The sequence below is a fragment of the Chelonoidis abingdonii genome, chromosome 7 (assembly GCF_003597395.2).
Source record: "Chelonoidis abingdonii isolate Lonesome George chromosome 7, CheloAbing_2.0, whole genome shotgun sequence".
Lineage (NCBI taxonomy): Eukaryota > Metazoa > Chordata > Testudines > Testudinidae > Chelonoidis > Chelonoidis abingdonii.
In genome coordinates, this window is record NC_133775.1 from 30,187,452 (window position 1) to 30,209,736 (window position 22,285).

General features: G+C 41.3%; 1 protein-coding gene across 1 annotated transcript in view; it reads right to left on the reverse strand.

Annotated features, from left to right (window-relative positions):
* The window catches only part of MCOLN2 (mucolipin TRP cation channel 2), a 38,971-nt gene that overhangs the window by 16,605 nt on the left and 81 nt on the right, over positions 1-22,285 (reverse strand). Inside the window, exons 1-7 of the mRNA XM_032798857.2 lie at positions 22,208-22,285; positions 17,321-17,480; positions 12,132-12,305; positions 2,096-2,249; positions 1,427-1,520; positions 1,242-1,338; positions 730-829 (exon numbers count right to left, since the gene is read on the reverse strand). The exon at positions 22,208-22,285 is cut by the window's right edge and continues 81 nt beyond it. Of these exons, the coding sequence (XP_032654748.1) occupies positions 730-829; positions 1,242-1,338; positions 1,427-1,520; positions 2,096-2,249; positions 12,132-12,305; positions 17,321-17,480; positions 22,208-22,257 (829 nt within the window). The 5' untranslated portion in view covers positions 22,258-22,285. The remainder of the gene's footprint in view (positions 1-729; positions 830-1,241; positions 1,339-1,426; positions 1,521-2,095; positions 2,250-12,131; positions 12,306-17,320; positions 17,481-22,207) is intronic.

Consider the following 22,285-nt stretch of genomic DNA (forward strand, 5'->3'; position numbering starts at 1 on the left):
CGTCCCTTAAGGATTTTCACTATACTGTCAGACTAACATCCTCGGAGTGCAGGGGGGTGGCCTCAGTGTTCCTACAGCTGTGATGCCCACATGCAGGAACAGCAACTTGGGTCATAGGCCAGGTGCTCTATTTCCTAGAGCTGTGGACTTGTTCAGATCACCCTCAGGATAAACGGTCCATAAAAATGACTCAAAGCTCAGCTAGATGGGAGGATCTGGTCTGTGGTTATTAGACTTCTACTTGTCACCATACTGATGTTAAATAAAAGTGGGTCTAACATTTTGTTACTGACATGGGAGAGGGCAAAGAGAGAAAACACCAATATCACAAGAAGAAACTGGAGAGTGAATTGGGACATGGTGCGAACACTAGCGGGATCAGAAAAAGTAACGCAAAGGTGGTAATACACAGGCAGACCCCAAGCCTGAACCATTTAAAAAGCACATTAGATAACACACTAGACAGTGTGCTGCAAGGACTACTCCTATGCATCATTTCCAGCTGTAGCTTGTATTAACCACTGGTTAAAGCTGCCCTACCATCCATGCATTTCAGTAACATTTCTAAAAATGTTGACATGTTAGCCATTTATTTCTGAATATAGCCACAGTTCACATTTGTATTTTTGTCTGTAGTTATCACATATATTCAGAAGTGGAACAATGATATAGATTTACTGGAAACCATCATATTTTGACCATGCAGAACACACATGCACCATTACTTACTAGATCCAGATATATGCCAGTCTTTGCATTCTTGAATATCAGCATCACTATCAAAATAAATTTTTACTTTACCACTGTGGGCTCTGTTGTTGAAAGTAATCTGCAAACACAAGCATAAAGATTTATCATTTGACAAAAGCAAAACTAGCAGAATTGACTCTGCATTTTTTGGACAGTGTTAAAGACTAGACCGATAATCAATATCAATGTCATAGATTAATATACATCTGAAACAATATGCAAGTGCAAAAGCAATCAATGATTTTACTTCTTATGAAGAACAAAATATTTAAAAAATTTGAAGAGAAGAACCATGTTTGAAGAAAATAAATAGTTATTTGTTCTTATAGGAGGTTTGTCCCACTGACACTCAAGCAATCACATCATTTTGCACGGGTGTCAATGGAGAGTGCCCACTGAATTTTTTCTATTTTGCAGTCAGGACACCAGTAAGAAATGTGCTGGACTCTGGAACACTTGTTTCCACATGTATACATCTGAAATGCACTTACAGTATTCTGAAAGGCGTAGCAGTCAGGCAATTCTCTGACATGAACAGTTTGTAGATCAATGCCTTTAAGCTGAAAGGAGATTTCAACCTGTATAAGCCTGAAGAGTAAAAATAAATGCAGTGAATTGCATAGAATAGATTCCATTATTTTCATATGAATGGATGGGTCTTTAAAACTCACTTTACCTATAAAATTCGAAGTTGAAAAATGATGAATTTATCATCTTCAAATCACCAGACCTCTTAGTGGCTAGCATTTGTGGCTCTAGCTGAATACAATCTATGGGGGGAAAAAGAGATTTTTACAAGTTTCATTCAAAATGATTATTTTACAAATAAAGTAAGGGAGAAAACTGAGGTAACTGGATACTGGTGGACACTGACATAGGTCCTGATCTTGCAAGCTGCTCATTGTGGGCAACTCCCTGTATCTGTGTGGAACCCCACTCAAATTAATGGGGCCATGAGAAGGTGCAGACATCTTCCGTAGGGCCCCCAATACTGAAAGGTGCTAAATGTTCCCGCTGAAGTTAATGGTGGTTGACAGCATTCAACAACGCTCAATATCTGGCCTCTGATCAGCCGCTTCTCTCATATAGAAGGTCAACAGCTGAAAAAAGTCTTCAGAGAAAAAAAAAAGTCTTACTGTGGTGACCTACAATGCTCATGCTGTAAAGCAGTAATTTCTAGGTGGATACTAAAGAATAAAATAGGGGAGAAGTGAGTTAACTTTCCTGGGTTAAAGTATGATTGCCACACAAATAAAATACTAACTTACTGTTGATGATTTGCCATTACAATACATAAAATGACCATGGCAACACTTTTTTAAAAAAATTTAAAGCAGTACTGTACCTGTTTCAATGGTAACATCTATGCTCAGTGTATCATTGGAAGGAAGCATTGTGTCTTTCTTGTACTGTTGTTTACAGATCTGTAAGCCTGACACATCATCTTCATCTTGTTCGTAACCAAGTGTGCCCAGGGATATATTCTTTAATTGGCAGTACTAATTTAAAAATAAAACACACACTTTTTCAGTTAACTGAATTATCCTCACATCAGCCTATTCACAAAAAATTACTGATGCCCATAAATATGTTTTCTTTGCCCACACTCATTCAAATTTGCTTCCCCCCCCGCCCGCATTAACAAATTTCATGGTCCACAGTATCAGCTTCTCATACACACTTTGTATTTGCATGACAAGTTTGATTCGAGGATCTCAAAATTAGTCAAGCCTCAACAAGGCAGGCGAATATAATTATATTCTACAAGGACATTGTGACAGGTTCAGTCACAGAGACCCCTTTGGGACTGCCACCTGATGTGCTGAGACTACCTCTGAGCCCGTTTTCCCTGTCAGCTTGGGATTTCAGAACCCTGTCTTGTTGAGCTAGACACGCCAGTCTGCTGCAAACAAAGACCCCGGTCTGAAACATGTCCCTCAAAGCTGCAGACTTGACTGAAAATGGCTTAAGAAATGCTCCTATCTCCAGCACCCAAATACACAGTTCCCAATGGGATCCAAACCCCAAATAAATCTGTTTTACTCTATATAAAACTTATAGAGGGTAAATTCAAATTGTCCACCCTCTATAACACTGATAGAGAGATATGCACAGCTGTTTGCTCTCCCAGATGTTAATTACTTACTCTGGTTAATTAATAAGCAAAAGTGATTTTATTAAATATAAACAGTAGGATTTAAGTGGTTCCAAGTAGTAACAGACAGAACAAAGTAAGTTACCAAGCAAAATAAAACAAAAACCATGAAAATCTAAGCCTAATACATTAAGAAACTGAATACAGATAAATCTTATCCTCAGAGATGTTCCAATAAGCTTCTTTCACAGACTAGACTCCTTTCTAGTCTGGGCCCAATCCTTTCCCCGGTACAGTCCTTGTTCCAGCTCAGGTGGTAGCTAGGGAATTTCTCATGACTGCAGCCCTTTTGTTCTGTTCCATCCCCTCATGTAGCTTTGTCACAAGACAGGAATCTTTTGTCTCTCTGAGTCCCAGCCCCTCCTTCTAAATGGAAAATCACCAGGTTTAAGATGGATTCCAGTACCAGGTGACATGGTCACATGTCCTGGGAGACCCTCAGCCTTCATTCTTCCTGGCTTGACTCACAGGAAAGCTTGCAAGTAAATAGAGCCATTTACAACCAATTGTCCTAGTTGATGGGGGCCATCAAGATTCCAAACCACTATTAATGGCCCACACTTTGCATAATTACAACAGGACCTCAGAGTTATAGTTCATATTTCTAGTTTCATATACAAGAATGATACATGCATACATATAGAATTAACACACTCAGTCGATTATAAGCTTTGTAATGATACCTTACAAAGAGACCTGTTGCACGAAGCATATTCCAGTTACATTATACTCACACTCATTAGCATATTTTCATAAAATCATACGGAGTGCAACACAGACACGTCAAAGGTCACACAGGTAGTCAGTAACAGGGCCTGCAACATATTCCAGGAGCCCAGGCTCACAGTTCCCCATGCTCCAGCTACTTAAACAACACTCTCCCCAGGTGCATATTATGTGCCTGCCTTAAAGGGGTATTCAGAGAAGAGCTTCAAGATACTTTGATGGAAAGATGCAACTACAGAAAAAGGGGAATTTACAAGATTATAAACATAAATTTAAAAGAACGTTAGTACAACCACTCTTACCATCCCATATTTTTAAGAACTTTCATAGGGTGACCAGTAAAAAAGAAAAAAAAGGCAGGATACTAAACAGAATTTGTAAGGCCTTTACATTTTAAAAAGATGTTAAGTTCTGAAAAAAATAGAAATTTTAGCTAGTTTTAAGATTTTCCCCCACCCCCACAAGATTTAGGGCAAACAGCTTTACTGCCCATTCACTGGACAAGGTGGAGAGGAGTTGCTGCTTTGACTGCAAGTTAACAAAACCGCATATATACTAGACAATATGCATCCAGGAGCACACACAAACCTTGGGAAGATTCCTGTCACAAAGAAACCAAGTGCAGGGGAGCTGATCTCTTCAGGCACTCACAGATGGAATTGGAAAATTGTACATTAAGATGGAAAACAGCTTTTGATATTCAGCCACTAGTGAGTTCCAATATTTTTTAAAACTAAAAATCTCTCATTTAGAATTTAAGAATCATTCACTAGGCTATGATAAAAGACAAGCTCTCCCTAATAAACTCTTAGGCCACGACACAGCACGATTGAAAAACCCACTCTCAGGATCACATTTTGTTCCGACTTACCTTCCATACACCCATTACCATCAAGAGAGTTGCAAAGGAAGTAAGTTCAGGCAGAATTTAGGTCCTTTAAGGTATCCTTCATTGCAATATTAAGGTCCTGAGTTTTCTTGTCTTTATGTTCACCTTAATTTTCAATACTAACACAAAGAGACCTATACTGGTAAAGGAGATGAAATACAGAGGAGTACAACCTAATGGACCATGGGACTGAGACTCAAAAGATCTGGGTTTGATTTCTGGCTGTACCACTGGCTTGCTGAATAATCTTGTGCAAGTCACTTCACCTCTCTGCGCCTCAGTTTCCCCTGTATGTAAAATGGGGGTAGCAATACTGAGCTCCTTTGAGACCTACTGATAAAAAAATGCTATGTAAGAGCTAAGTATTGTTGTTGTTGGGTTCAACAATAATGGAGTCTGGAGTCATGCTTTCTACACTAGTAAGGGAGCTAGAACATTGGTGAGATGAGTAACTGGGGACACAGCACTTCATGGAATTCTTCAATATCCATACAGCTGAACTGACTATTGAACCTATGAAAGCAGCTGTTTGCCAACTCAACTTAAATGTCAATAAACATTGCTCGAGAGACTCCCAATGGACAAGAAGTCCCTTAAATGGTAAAGGAAACCCAAGCCCCCATATAACACTGACTCATGTCCATCATGGACAGCAAAACACAATAATGAACTCCTGAGCCCCTGGCCAATATGCCAATGCAATAGCCATCATCATTTGAAAAGTCTTCCTTCCTGTAAACACGCAGTGGTCAAACCAAAGCTAAAATAAAACGAACAACCCCTCCCCTTCTAATAATTTTCATCACTATCTAACCTCCCCTTCCTGAACAGGATAATTGAGAAGTTAAATAACCAGCTGAGGCCCTGTCTACACTGGCAAGTTTCTGCACAGTAAAGCAGCTTTCTGCATTGTAACTCTGGAGATGTACACACAGCTGAGTCACTTAGTGCGCAGAAACCATGCATTTGTAGCGCTGTAAAAAAGCCACCCCAACAAGAGGCATACAGCCTTCTGCGCCAGTAGTACAGCACCGTGGTGCCAGTGCAGACACCGTGGTCGATTACAGCGCTGCGATTGGCCTCCGGGAGGTGTCCCACAATGCCTGTTCTTGCCTCTCTGGTCATCGGTTTGAACTCTACTGTCCTGCCCTCAGGTGACCAACTGTCATCCCTACCCCGTAAATTCCTTTGGAATTTTGAAAGTCCCCTTCCTGTTTGCTTGGTGATGCGTGCAGTGGTCTCAGGGCATCTTTCCAGGGGGCTATGCCTGCTCCACGCACCAGGCGATCCACCGCTTGGAGCAATGCTAACCTGCTGGACCTCATCAGCATTTGGGAAGAAGAGGCTGTCCAGTCCCAGCTATGCTCCAGCAATAGGAATTATGATACCTATGGATAGATTTCACGATGCATGACAGAAAGAGGCCATGACCATGACACATTGCAGTGCAGGGTCAAACTGAAGGAGCTGCGGAATGCCTACCACAAGTTGCAGGAGGCAAAACGCCGCTCTGGTGCTGTGCCCACAAGCTGCTGGTTCTACAAAGTGCTGGATACTCGATGGCGACCCCACCTCCACTGCAAAGGCCACTGTGATACTTTGGTGGCTCATATGCTAGTCCAGAGTGGACCGAGCCAGGAGGAGGAAGTCTTGGATGAAGATGTGGAGCAGGAGAAGGACCCAGAGGCAGATGATGACTCTGAGGTCAGAGATTTATGCAGTCAGGAGCTCTTCTCTACCCTGGAGGAGGCTAGCCAGTCACAGCTGTCGGATGTTGGCAAAGTGCAAATGGGAAGAGGCGGCCCCTGGTACATGGATTTGATTTTGGGAATTGCTGAAGCAAGTTTTTGGGGGCAAGAGGGTCGCAGAAAGCAGGCTTGAGTCTGCATGTTGTGCATACCACCACATGCCTAGTCTGAGTGGTGGAACAGGGTGTTGACTGACTCCCTCACTTCATGGGAATCTGCCTCAGATCTCCAGGAAACTCTCATGGAGATACGGGGCAATCTGCTGCTGCAGGTTTTTTGGCAGAGCTGCTTTGTTTTCTTCCCATGCCACTGTGACTTTCCCATGCCACTGTGCCATCACTGGGGGGGTGGGGGGAGGGTGGACAAGAACCATTGCAGCACACAGGCGAGCTGCATAATGGCCAGGGTGGAAGCCACAGTCTTGGAGAAGACCCTCCCTCAATTTCCTGCTCACCCTCAGCAGTGAGATATCTTCCATAATGATCACATTCTTTTCAAAATGTGGGGACAGGAATGATTATCAGGCCCCCCCCTTGCACTGCTGGCTGTCCCCAAGAGCCATGTGTCCTGGAACACTGATTTCCCCTGCCCCTGCAGTTACTCACCATTCCGGGAGTCTTGTGGCTCATGTGTGCTTGCATGGGGTCAGCCAGCTAGTGATAGGTATGTGAATACTGGCTGTGTTTTAAATCACTGTTCTGTATGTTGCAAAACAATATTGCTTCTGTAAAACGTTGCCTTTAAACTTCAAGGAGATGACTTTCGGAGCACAGCCTTCCTCTTTGTTATCGCCAGCTGAATGGTTGCGCAGAATTAGAAAGCGTCTACAAAAGAACTAAGGAGGACTTTTTGTGTGACGTTATGATGCACTCCACAGCTGAAAAAGAAGAACCGAAGGAGTAGCGGGACAGGGAGAAGAAGGACCGAAAGGACAATGTGGCATGCCAGAATGAAGCCATGGAGCAGCTCTTAAACGTTATGGTGTGACAAGCAGATGGGCTCCAGGCAATACTAGTCCTGCAAACCAAGCAGTTCCACGCCCACCTTCCCCTGCAGCAGCTCTTTCCCATGCTTCCCCGAGACACCCCCCCCCCCCTTAACAACTTCTTGGCTCCAGTCTGCACCCACAGCTTTCCACTCCTCCCCTGTCACAGTCCAGCACTGCGGACTCACAGTACCCACTGCACTCAACACCCATCCTTCTGCAGTTTGGCCCTGCTGAAGTACAGTACCCGCTGCATTGTACTCCGACGGAGAAGGCTGGATATGATCCCTGGACATACACAAATCTTTAGCTGTCCCAGGACCCCTCCTCCTCCTGGGACCTTCCCTTCCCCCTACCCCCATCTCCCTCAGTGCTGATGTGTTTTTTGTTTGACTCTCTCCTCCTGTTGTTTTTTAATAAAAATGTTGTGTTAGAATAAAGATGGCTTTCAAACTATTAATTGAAGGCAAAACAGAGTCCCGCAAAACAACAGTTATGTTAAAGCTTAATATATTGCATCGTCTGCCCCAATCACAATCACCTCCTAGCATTACAGTACTGCACTCCCGAGCATAGCAACAAATATTAGCGGCCTTCAACTTCAAATTGCTGCCTCAGGGCATCCCTGATCCTTATGCCCCACGCTGCACTCCTCTAATAGCCCTGGTCTCTGGCTGTTCAAACTCAGCCTCCAAGCGCTGAGTTTCAGCAGTCCAGCCCTGAGTGAAGCTTTCACCCTTCCCTTCACAAATATTACAGCATACAGCATGTGGCTACAAGCACTGGAATATTGTCATCGGCCAAGTCTAGCTTCCCATAGATGCAGCACCAGTGGGCCTTTAAACAGCCAAAAGCACACTCAGTCATTCTGCACTTGCTTAGCCTGTTGAACCACTCCTTGCTGCTGTCAAGTTGCTCTGTGTACGGCTTCATAAGCCATGTAATTAAGGGGTAGGTGGGGTCTCCCAGGATCACAATGGGCACTTTGACTTCCTCTACAATCTTTTGGTCCAGGAAGAAAGTCTCTTTTTGCAGCTTCCTGAACAGGCCAGTGTTCCGAAAGATGCGTGCATCATGCACCTTTCCGGATCAGCCTGCGTTGATGTCCGTGAAACACCCACAGTGATCCACAAGCACCAGGAGAACCACTGAGAAATACTCCTTCCAATTAATGTACTCGGTGGTTAGATGGTCTGGTGCCAGAATTGGAATATACATGCCATCTATCGCCCCTCTCTAGTTAGGGAAGCCCATTTGTGCAAAGCCATCCACAATGTCATGCACGTTGCCCAGAGTTATGGTCTTTCAGAGCAGGATGCGATTAATGGCCTTGTATACTTCCAATCAACAGGAGTCCAACGGTAGCCTTTCCCACTCTGAACAGGTTAGCGACCAATCGGTAGCAGTCTGGAGTAGCCAGCTTCCAGACTGCAATAGCCACGCGCTCTCCACCGGCAGGGCAGCTCTCATTCTCATGTCCTTGCGCCGCAGGGCTGGGGTAAGCTTGTCATACAGTCCCATGAATGTGGCTTTCCTCATCCGAAAGTTCTGCAGCCACTGCATGTCATCCCAGGTTTGCAGGACTGTGTGATCCCACCACTCTGCTTGTTCCCTAGCCCAAAAGGGGCGTTCCACTGTGGTCAGCACCTCCATGAATGCCAAATCAATCAATCAATCTTGTGTCGTAGCTAGTACACGTGGTGAGATCAATGTCGCACCCCTCTTATCTTTGTAATTTAAGGTACAACTCCACTGCCACTTGTGACGTGTTGGTTAGAGCAAGCAGCATACTAGTCAACAGTTCGGGATCCATTCCTGCAGATCGAAGAGGCAGAGCGCACAGTACACAAACTGTTGAAAGATGGCACCACATGTGGACAGAAGCACAGGGATTGCTGGGATGCGAAGCAATGCATCACAGAGCATTGGGACAGGACCCAAGATGCCCTGCGACCTCCTCGGTCTTCCTCTTCTGCCGCTAAGAGTTGTGGGAAGAGATGCTCTGTGGGATAGCTTCCCAGAATGCACCACTCCGAATAGCGCTGCAAGTGTGAACACACTATTGTGCAGGCACCTGACAGTGTGAACACATAACAGTGGTTTCCCTTCAGCAATCTCTGAGCAGCGCTGCAACTCTGCCAGTGTAGATATACCCTTAGATATCAGCTTATTTTTGACAACACCCCAGACACACCCCAACCTGGTGTTAGAACAATTAGTATCAGAGTCTCCAAGTCTCCTACTTCCTATGGACAACATTCCACACAGGTTATCATGGAACACTTGGAAGGTCTAGTAAGTGTCAGTTGCAGCATAAAATCAGTCCTCAAATGGTTATGGACAACTGCATATTTACATGCAGAGCTCTCCTTTAAATGTGTTCCACAAGGCTCTTTCCATCCTGCTATTCAATGTCCACTAAAGCCACCAGAAGAGATCATGGATTCAAACCCAGCAACATGCCAACATACTCAGCTCCACATATTCTTTATGTCAAATGCAGACAGTACCATTTGCCATCAGTCTCAGTACCCATGTGAGAACAATGCCTGGATTAAAAGACAATGAATGAAGGTAAGTCTAGGTAACAAAACCAAGTTAGTGGAAGAGAAAAATATGAGAAATTAATCAACACAATTATGTCTCCATCAATCGAAGAAATCAGTCCTCCAATTGTCAAGATGGTATTGAAAATTAGGGATCCTCTGAACTCCTCACTGTACCTGGATACATCAGTGTACCATCAGTGGTTTACAGACACACACCAGTTAGCTATCCTCCTTATGCATGAATTACCCAGCATGGTTATCCATGAATTCATCACCTACAGACTGGATCACTAGAACCAGAAGTTAAAGCAAGGTCCCTTAAAAAAAAAAAAAATTTCCAGCATGTTGAGAATGAGCAGTCTGCAGAACCCTGTGTTGCTTTGAAGGCAAACATATCATCTTGGTGCTCCATGAAACTACACTTGTTACATTTGATAACAGAACATCTTTTTGACATAATTTCCCTATAATAAAAATATCCATATTAGACAGAAAATGTAAGAAAATCAGCAGAGAGGGTATGTTCTAATACTTATTCTCAGAAATGTGGAAAGAACAAATGATCTAGTAGTTAATTTCATTGCAAAAAACATTCAGATATCATGGGGATTGTCCATTACACATTTATTCCTCCACAATCATGCAAGACTTAATTATTACTTTTCAACTATAGGAAAGCTGCATGCTGTTGCCTGGGAGTTACTGGATACACATGGCCAAGGTTTTCAAGAAGAAGCTAGTGATTTTAGGTGCCAAAATTGAGACACCTACAAGGGGCCTGATTTTCAGGAAGTGCAGAAGACAACCTCTGGGAAGGAAAAAAAAAAAGCCAAGCCAAGTTCTTTCAAAGTTTCAGTTTGGGCACACACAATCACTGGCCTCTGTTTTGATAATCCCAGCCATATATATGTGCCAAACAAGTTGAAGTCACTCAACCAAAGGCGTTAAAGTCTGAAAACCTGCAAAGCCCTAAACAAACCTAAGCTACAGTGACTGGAAAAAAAACCCTCCTCTATAAATGTAGACATTTATAGAATATAGACGTCATACAAAGAGACCTTTATATCTGATGCCTGTATCGCATACTTGACTCCTGCTCGATGAAATAAATCTATCCTTTCACTAGTCTTCTAGCTGGGGCTTCAAATCAGCCTTAGTGTCTACAAAAGAAGGAAGAAAGGAAGGAAGTAGTAAACCAAGAAGGAGAGAGAAAAAGCAAATAAACAACAGAATAAAAGTAAAACAGCAACACAATTTAAGAAAATTCTGAAGAACTGAGAAGAGACATGTAAAAATCAGTCACCATTTTACACAACACAAACCAGATCCACTGCCTCATTCTGCCTATTTGAGCAGAAACAGTGGATTTGCTCTGCTGAGGATTTCCCATTGTTTTGGGGGTTGCCAGGAGGCAAAGAGCCTTGAAGTGGGGGCATGGCCAAAGGAGAAGGGGTATGGCCTTTGCTTTCCACCAATTCCTGACTGCTATATTGGCTCCATGGGGACTATTATGAGTCTGCAAAATGCTGAGCAGCCCTAAAGCTGCTCTAAATTGAGCCTCAATTGGACAAGTGCCTATAGGTCTTCAAACTCGGCAGGCTCAAGTAAGGGTGACTGAAAGCTCCACACTTTTAAACTGTACTGGACCACAGAAGAGACCTGGCCCTCGTGATTTTTTTTTCCTTCTTAAACAAGAAAGGACTTCCATTTTCTTATTTTCTATAGAAGCATAACCTTTTGTTTTCCCATCATTTTCTATTTTATGTGCATATTAACACAAACTGTTTGCTGGAACTTTATCCTTTTTTTTTAATTTTAAATGTTTTAAACAATTATTTAAGTTGTTTACCATATCATCCAAATTCCTTTTAAAATACCATACTAAACTTAAGGCTCTGTCCTTTTATTCCCGGAAGTACTACATTCCCATGTTGAGACTTCTGGCAATCATGCTACAAAGCTGTGATTCACTATAGCTGTAAGCATGAATTTTTGGAATGTATCTATATTCAGGTCCATTTCTACTTAAAAGTCAAACCTAAATCTGCCACAGCAAGTTTGGAAATTAATAATCTAATATGAACAACTTCCTTGTTTCTGTTGTGACTAATAGTCAAAAAATGAAGATTAAGCATACACATGAAAATAAACACTGAGTGAAACTTAACTTTGACTGTTTATTTTAATCAGATGACCAGTTAGGATATTTGCAATCTGAATCAAACTAACCAGAACAGAAAATGGAAACTGAGCCACATCTTATTGGCTGTGACTTTTAAGCAGTACTCATGCTGTTTATTATACATAGAAACACACAAAAAACACTTACCTGATTAATAGCAAAAAAAATGCTGTCATAAACATCCTGCTGTGTGTATACACTGCAACTATAATCATCTTCATCAACCCCTGAGTAGCCTTTCAGAAACAGATGCTTAAAGGCAACAGTGTTCTCCTCTTTGAAGGAAACCACCAACTGGTTACTCAAACCAAAAAGAATAAGCTAAAAAAAATTAAAACTTCAAGTTAGAATACAATTCCATCATTAACATACTAACGATAGTAACACAGCAATTAACATCTTCAAGTTATAATTAGCACAAATTGCAAAGTAAAAAGTTTCTGTATTGTGTCAGTACCACTCCTTTTAAAAAAAAAAGCCTGCATTCATTCAAAAACAAAATAATGTAAAATTTTAAAGCCTGCAAGTCTACTCATTTCTACTTCTTATTCTGTCAATCGCTCAGACAAATAAGTTTATTTACATTTGCAGGAGATAATGCTGCTCACTTCTTGTTTACAATGTCACATGAAAATGAGAACAGGCACTCTCGTGGCACTATTGGAACATTGCAAGATATTTATCTGCCGGATGCGCTAAAGATTCATATGTCCCTTCATGCTTCAACCAAAATTCCAGAGGACGTGTGTCCATGCTGATGACAGGTTCTGCTCGATAACAATCCAAAGCAGTGCAGACTGACACGCGTTCATTTTCATTATCTGAGTCAGATGCCACCAGCAGAAGGTTGATTTTCTTTTTTGATGGTTTGGGTTCTGTATTTTCCACTTTGGAGTGTTGCTCTTTTAAGACATCTGAAAGCATACTCCACACCTTGTCCCTCTCAGATTTTGGAAGGCACTTCAGGTTTTAAACCTTGGGTCAAGTGCTGCAGCTATCTTTAGAAATCTCACATTGGTACCTTATTTGTGTTTTGTGAAATCTGAGTGAAAGTGTTCTTAAAATGAACAACATGTGCTGGGTCATCATCCAAGACTACTATAACATGAAATATATGGCAAAATGCAGGTAAAACAGAGCAGGGGATATACAATTCTCATTATACAATACAGTTCAGTCACAAATTTAATTAACACACTAATTTTTAACAAGCATCATCAGCATGGAAGCATGTCTGCTGGAATGGTGGCTGACACATGAAGGGGCATACGAATGTTTAGTTTATCTGGCATGTAAATACCTTGCAAAGCCGGCTACAAAAGTGCCATGCAAATACCTGTTCTCACTTTCTGTTGACATTGTAAATAAGAAGCTGGTGGAATTATCTCCTGTAAACGTAAACAGACTTGTTTGCCTTATGGATTGGCAGAACAAGAAGTAGGACTGAGTGGATTTGTAGGCTCTGAAGTTTTACACTGTTTCGTTTTTGAGTGCAGTTATGTAACAAAAAACTATATTTGTAAGTTGCACTTTCATGACAAAGAGACTGCACTACAGTACTTGTATGAGGTGAACTGAAAAATACTATTTCTGTTATCACTTTTACAGTGCAACAATAATTTGTAATAAAAAAATTATATACGCTGAGTTCAATTATAACAAAAAAAATACTGCTAATGAGTTAATTGCGATTAATTGACAGCCCTAATTAATTACAAAAAAAATAGTAAAGGGTTTCTTGCCAAAACCTGGAAAACAAAATCCCACTTTGTATAAGCTGATGAAAGCTGAAAATAAGGGAATGAAAAATACTGTTTACTTCACTAACATGCATGCCATGAAATACTGAAACTCCTACTACTTTATTTTGGAGCTTAGCCACTTAGTGCATAATCTTTATTGAGTACAGCCCAGGAGATGCATTTTCACTTCTTTTAACTACATGCACAGTAACTGTATTCATAGTGCAAGCGCTTTAAACTATTTTAATAGGCAACGCCAGGAGTTTGGTGTGGAAAATGCAAAAGCAATTCATTCACCTCATGCCCTCCCTGAGTAGGAGATAAGTCATTCAAATCTAAGAAATCACTTTGAATTTGAAGAGCTTTGATGATTAAAAGTACAATTACAGTAAATCAAGTTGACAACAAACAACATACTGTGGTTTCAAGATCCCAAGTGATAGGAATCCTAGCACTCTCCCCAAACCCCACAGCAAGGGTAAAAGGGACCCAGGATCCCACCAGAGCATTGTCTCTTCCTCCCTAGTTTTCATCACAAGGTGATGAAGGTTTAGCTCTTTGGCTAGGCCACGTATAATTTTTCAAGATCTGCAAGAAACCAACCAAACAGGGGAAGAGAGGGAGAGTACAAAGAAATCCCCACTAAAAGGTAAGCAAGGCCCTATTCTTGTTCCTAGCATTAACAGTATATGAAATCTGAATTTAAAGAGAGCTTGTCAAACAGTAAATACAAAAATAAAATCTATTTTTTCCTCCAGTGAGTACTTTCTTGTCTCTCCTAGATGGTAACTAGTTATCTCTAGGCTAAACGAGTACACAAAGCAATGCTATTCACAATGAACTATTTATGTAACATGGCAGGTTGCAGCCAGGATGACCAGAACAGGGGATTCCAGGTCATCAGTGTCTGGTTATATCCACACAGCCTTTAGAACAAGTGTCGAATTCTGGCCAAAAAGTTTGCAAGATTCTTAGCAGGAGTTCTACTTAGATGCTCTTTGGATTGCAAAGCTGTTAACATAAGTTCTATTAATGAATTCATGGCAATTTCTAGCTATGATTCTAATATCAGTAAATTAAAGCCTTTCCCCTGAGTACTATAAGGGGGGAAAAAAGGCTGTCAGTCTTCATTTGGGGGGCATGTGAAAACCTTAAGGGGCTCTAACATAACTTTGCACTAAAATATACTGATACTTGGACAGAAGTCACTTCTGCAATCCAGCAGAGAAAGGACAAATTGCCTTCACTTTACCATATGGAAGGAGCCACCCAATTAACAGGCTTAACATACTGAAATTCAGAGGTTTCTCAGAGTCAGACAGCTACTGACAGGGACAATCTTGTAAGAATGAGCATAAAGTACACCAAAGTCACCCCTAAGGAGCTTGGTCTCATTCCAAAACTCAAGGATGCTCATTAGGACCTGCCCATATGCCTGCCACAAGTGTGCAAGACTGCCCCCTTTAAGTAGCAATGTACTTCCCTTCAGTGATTCTTTTGTTTCCTCACCCCGGCTACCCAATCAGCTGAACATGGACCAGAAGTGACAGCCACTTCACTGCACCGCTGAAAGGTGCCAAAAAAGCCCAGGTACCTGAACTGGCGGTGGGCTCAGAAAGCAAATCAGCACTGCATCTCTTCTGCCCCAGGAGAGTGGGCCCAACACAGAGACCAAGCAGAGGAGAGACTGGGACAATAAGCATGGCAATCTAGAAGTTTAATCACCAGCACAGGCACTAATGCTTGTGGGTTAGGATGGACTTTGAGTGGTAGTGAAGGGTATGGGATGGGTTAGGATGGGCTTTGAAGCTGTGTGTTGCCTCATTTCTCTCATGATTAAGCCCCTGTGTTGGCTGTTCGGCAGCATTTAGGACTTTGAGAGGGAGGGGCAGAAGCAGAGATGCTGTGCGTCCCTTCTCCTCCCCCTCCCTCCCAGCACTTCGTGCTTAGGACTTTCTGGGGGGAAGAGACAGCAGTGGGGAAGTACTGCATCTCTGCTCCTCCCCTCCCTCTCAGCAAGTCTTTTTGGGGGGGGGGGGAGTGAAGACGCAGCATTTCTGAGCTCCCCCCCCCTTCCCTTTCAGAAAGTCTCAAGCACCTGGGAAGCACTGGGAGGGAGACAGGGTAAGCGGAGAAGAGGAACTTGTGCTAAGCTCCCTTGTAAAGTCACTGCTCTTCCAAAGAATCTTTCAAGCAGTGGACAGAGCAGGCAGCCAAACAACATTATAAAGGGAGCACTGCACAACTTTAAATGAGCATGTTCCCTAACTGAGCAGCAACCTAACTTTGAAACAAGATTAAGCAGGAGAACGTTAAGTGAGGAGTTACCATATTTCAGAGCTATATATTTAATGCCACTTTGTTAAATCTCACACTTGAGATTCCTGCATTTAGAGATCAAAACAAATTGCTGATTTGACTCTGTATCCAAAATAATGCACTGTCTGTAATCAATCACTTGGGGAAAGAGAATGGCTCAGGATTTTAACTGCCTAGTCAACAATGTGATCTTGCCAATCAGAAGAGCATTTGCAAATACAAACCAAACATTCAAAGTTGCTGGCTACATTAATAATGCAGGCTTTGCAGTTGCTGGATTGGCACTCTGGTGACAATACCAATACATTGGCCTCGGGGGATGCAGGGGTTATGTACAGTGAAGAGCAGAAGGCACAAAGAGCATGCCACAGCAGTGTCAATGAAGCCAAACCATTCAGAACCATAGGATCCACAATGAGGTGCTTGATTTAGGGGGAAAAAATTGTTTTGAAACAAATGTCTTTGGCAGTATGTGACCTACTATTTCACTCTTAACCCCTCACTGAAATTGCTCCAGTTAGCACCAAGGTGGTGACCAAAGAACATTTAGTTTAGTTAGGGTGACCAGATCTCCCGATTTTATAGGGGTAGTCCCGATATTTGTGGCTTTTTCTTATTTAGGCTCCTATTACCCGCCACCCCATGTCCCAATTTTTCACTTGCTGTCTGGTCACCCTAAGTTTAGTTTATGTTATTGCTTCCTCCCACCACATGCACTCCTGCTCCTCTAAGAACGTTCTTTCCTCACCTCTGATCTTGGATTTTTTTTCCAGGAAGGAAGTTTAGATAGTTAAAGAGTAACCAAGGGAAGCAACACTCCAAAGACCATTGTGAAAGTAGAATGAATTATATTGTAAAAATAAGAATGGATTAAAGAAATGTGTATGTACCTTTAAGCAGAAATAAGAAATGTTCAAATACAGGTGCCAGGAAAAGAAACATTAGGCATAAACAAGGGTGCTAATGGCGAAATATTAACAGAAGATCGATAATAGTTAGTAAGGAAATAAAATATGCATGCCTAGCCCAGGTAAACTTATCAGATCCTGCTTCCTTTGTTATCTTGTTAAGTGCTCTCCCTTTTATTTGTATAAATAAGATAATGTGAGCACCATGCAAGACACAAACTATCTGGGTGTTATTAGCAGAGCGCTGTGCTAATAAAACAGAGTGGTAAACTGTGAGTCCTGAGTCTAACTTTGACATCATTGATTTGTTGCTCCACCTACATGTGGTATTTTTTGCAAGACCACTTTTTTTTTTTTTTTTTTTTACCTGTGTGGTAACCATAACTATCTTTAGAATCTGCAAACCCAGTTTCCATGGGATTTGACGTCTGGCTCTGTATTTTTCACATGGGTTCATGAAGTAAAACTTCAAATCCTCCTTCAGAGCATCCTCTTCTAGATCTGAATCGGGTTGAGCCATCATACGTCTGCCATAAATAATATGTTAATTAGAAACCCACAGAATGTCTTGGCAGACGACACTTTACATATATAAACAGATTCATCTCACAGATCTCTGTTTGACTTAGAGGTCTGTACAAACTGGAATGAAGTTTTTAATAGTAAAATTGAAGAGACATTCTCCTATTACAGTGTAGTTACCAAACCTCTTTCATCATACTATGCTATTCCAACTGCACATCTCAACACAGCATTTAAGCAACTGTTCTCCAAAATACCTCCGCCCAACAAAGTGATTTTGTATTCATTATAGAGATTAGCAAATGGTTTTTTTAAAAATATCTATCTAAACATTTTGAAGCATTTTGTTTATATAAACCACAATCTTCCTTTAACCTTTAAACCTCTATAGAAAAATACTCACAGACCAAAGATCTATGCTTTGAAGCACAATGACAAAGCAGCGTGAGAAAACCTGCACTTTCACTTCCTGTGCATAAGTATATTTTTAGTTTACGGGCCCATCAGTTGGGCACTTTTTACAAGCACTAAATTCACTGTAAAAACAAATGTCTCCAAACACACCAAATCATCATGTTTTAAGTATAAACGAACAAGATGTACACAATATTTGATGTCATACATAGTAGCACATTCAATTCACTTGTAGAAACTGATGGAGAGTGAAAAAATGAGAAACTTTTCTTTTCCCTTCTCTTCCCACACTTCCTCACCTTTATTTCAAATGCAGCAAGTGCTGACTTCCTGTTCAAGTCTTAAAGATCTGGACTTAACTTGTACATTTTTTTCTAATTAAAGGCAATTTTTTTTGTAAGTACAAAAAAGTAACGTGTTCTCTTGCTTCCATCAGACTTTCAGAAAAATATTTCCAATATCCAAAGTTATATATTAGGATAGCAATTTCCCAGTCTTGGTTGACACTTGAAAATACATATTTAAAGTTTTCAAACATGCATTCATTCATATCTGATCTTCTTTGATCTTGTCTATATGCAATGTATAGTGTACTTACAGTTCTGAATTCTATAACGTACTGTATGTTGCATGAAGTATACCCCTACAAAACTCATGTGATTTGCAGAACCAATCCTCTTCTCAAACAGAAAGAGTGCAGAAGTAATTTTCAAATCTAGAAGAGCACTACAGTACCACTCCCAGGTAAGCAAGTAAAAACAGATTTTAATCACTGAAGTCCAAAGGTCAGATTTATTACATAGTGACTGACTTTATGGTTCAATTAAAAAAAGGAGGGGGGAGGAGTTCAGTCCAGTAGAATTACAAAGATGCTAAGAAAACTTCAGAAACATCGAGGGTGGAGGTGGGCGAAATAAGAAATACTAATTTTAAAAAGTTTCCCTAAGAAAAACAAGGCACCAAGCTGGGCTAGTTTTAACCACGTTAGAAAAGTGGTTGAAGTGATATAAACATGAAAACACACATTTCTGCCTGAAAAAATATATATCTAGTGTAGTTACTAGAAACACTTAAAGAGATTGCTTTTCGATATCATAATTAGCAAAACAAAAAATTGTTTTTTCAGTTTGCATCCTTTGGGCATTTGTTTTGTTTTATGTTCATCTATCTAAAAAAAAATCAAGTTGATAAATAAATAACAACAACAACAACAACAGCAGCAGCAGCAGCACGTTCACTCTTTTATAGCGCTTTCCATCCAATAATCCTTAGCCCTAGTCACCACAGATTTTACTGATACCATCAGCTTCCCTTATTAATTGTCTACATTTTCTAACTGCTAGTTTGTAAGGTTAAGGAAAATAACAAGGAAGTCTTTGAAATATATGAAACCTAGGAACACGTGAAATCCTACCAATGGCACTGGTCCAATACTAAATAAAGATGGTAAAATTGTCTATCATGATGATGAAAAGGCATACCTATTCAATATACATTTCTATTCTATATTCTGAAAGAAGCAGGATGCAGTATTCATATTTTACAGTGTTAGTGAAATACTTACTAGAGAGGATGTTACGCAGCAGCTGTTATAACTGCATATTTTAAATTTTCATACTGGATAACTAGCATCCAAGAGAATTATAAGAATTGGTCAAGGAGCTCGCTGAACTGTTAATTTTTTAAATAAGTATTGAAGGAACAAAGAAATTCCAGAGAACTCATACCAATATTTAAAAAGGGAACATTACAAAGGCAAAATATTGGAAAGACAGATACAGAACACAATTAAAAAAGAATTACATAATTTTTTTAAGATCACAAATTTGGTTGACAAAGGTAGCCATAACAGATTTCTGTAAGGCATTTGACTTAGTCCTGCATGACGACTGTTAGAAAAGAAATAGCACTATGAAAATATCAGTGAAGAGGGTGCTTCTAGTGGGGTTCCAGAGGGATCTCTATTCTTGGCCCAATATTATCTAATATCTTTATCAATTATTTTGGAGACAACATTAAATCATTGCTGGTGAAGTCTGTATATGGCACAAAACTTGACAGAGTAGTAAATAATGATGGGGACCGCTCAGATATATAGACTGGGCTCAATCACTTGCTAAGGTGGTCTCGTTTGAGCAACATGCATTTTAATGCAACCAAAAATCAAGGTCTTATACTATATCTAGATACAAAGAGATTTTGCCCAAAGTCTCACAGGTAATTCTGTGTCAGTCAGAAATAAAATGCATGTCTCCTCTTTTCTAGTCTTATGCATCAACATGACTGTCCTCTTGTTATTAAATACTGCCATAATAAGAAGTTCTGTGCTTAATGACTTTAAATAACATATACACCCTCCCCCCACCAGACACCAATCTAGCACAAATGGATTTGTTCACTTTACAAAATTTTATCATGTTCAAACACAATTATGAAGAATTTAGACAAACTTACAGAATGCTAACCATAATAATAGTGATGACACCTAGCTCTTATACAGCACTTTTCATTCCAAGATCTCAAAGTGCTATCCAGAGAAATTGACACACATAGAGGTGAAGTGTCCATGACTGACAGGTTAGCATAGCCAAGGGTAAATCAGGTTCAATGTCAGCTAATTGTGATTAAATGCACCTAGTCACTATTTGCCCTGATCTATGAAGACCGCTCAGTCAGTCATAGTCATTATTGTATCAAATAATTCAATTTTTCTCAGTGCTGTTTGAACAGACCATGTTACAGAGTAGACAAGGTCAGTGTGGATAGAACTGTTTCACCATCAACTTATAGCAGTCCGAGACCACCTTAGGCAGGATTCAAGCCTGTTTTTTAGACCCAATTGTAAAAGGGTTTGTAATGGTGTTGCATGAACATAAGGAATGTTCTAACTTTTTTTTTATGTTAACTGGAAGTTTTAAAGATTCTGTGACAAATCCTAAGAAGGATGGGGCCTAAGATTACTGCAATCTTAATGCCTGCAGTACAAAACAGAAATGCTTTGAGATATATTGTCTTTAATTAGTTTGCTTTAATCCTCTCTCACAGTATATTTGACTATAAATAGTCAACAAACTGAACTACTATGAACATCCTCCTGGATGAGAAATTACTGGATCCAAAGGTCTCCATGGTTGTGTATTAGCAACCTAAACAGAGGTGGCCACCTATCTCATGACTGAAAATATTACACTGAAAGAGACAACTCTGTTCTCTGGTGTTAGAGAAAACAGTGGTTTCCACCAACTCTCAAATAAGTGTTAACACCGCACTGGCTCCTCTCCTCAGTCCCACACAAGAAGCTGCTTTGAGCTGAATCCTGCAGCAATACAGCCATGGGTGAGGGGCATGGGGAGGGGGCCTGGATGGATGCAGGACGTAGAAGGAAACAAACCCAATGGGCAGAGCTGCTCTAGTAGAAACAATAAATTGTTTCAGGAAGGTTAAAAATACATTGGCTGAAAGCTTTTGTTGTTGTGGTTCCTGCTGCTGTTCAGATCCAATTCCTAGAGACCATTAAAAGCCGTTTGCATTGCCTCTAACTTTCTATCACTTTGGCAAATATTAAATGCGTTGGGCTGCCCAGAGAAATGTCAGAGCATCTAACCAGTTGCAGGGCAACCTTGGCATCTGCACAGTGAGGGCTTGATTCTGATCTCTCTTACACAGTTCTTATGCTGGTTCCAACTTCACGGACTTCAGTAGAATTACCCCTGCCTTGTATTAGCGCAAGTGAGAGAAAAGCCCAGTGCTGACTCCTTCAAAGTGCCAATTAAAATATATCTACCACCACCGCCACCCCCCAAAAAAATCCACTTTAAAAAAATAAATGCCCTTAATCCCTATTACTAGCAATACGTTAGTTCTAAAAGCTGCACAAATTTTAAGGACCATTTAAAGTCTTGTTTCTCCTTATTTTGGGTTTGATTTACTAGGTGCATCGTGCTCAGTTGGGGACAGCAAAGCTTAGGACACCGTAAGGGACTCTCCTGCCCATGCACTGGAAAGCAGTGTTATGATAAATAACAACAGCTGCTCAGGTTTGCTCCCCAAGTCCCAGGTACTGGTGGAGGACAGGCGGGATTCTAAAGCCCTAATTTCTGATCTCTCACTGATGTAAAAGTCAGGTCAGGCAGCTTCAGCGGGAAGCGCGACGGAGAGGCTCCGCGAGGGCCCCTCAGTGACAGCCATGGGGGTTACGGGTCCCCAGCCCTCTGAAGAACTGGGGGGTTCCCTCGCTCGCGCCAGGTACCCTGATCCCCCGCCCACCCGTGGCCACCGAAGCGCCACGCTCCCAGGCAGCCCCCAGCCGCCCGCTCACCTGGCCAGCAGCGTCCGACCCCTGGCCACGTACCCCACCGACAGGTCCATGGCGCACGCCGGCCGCGGGGCCCCGCCG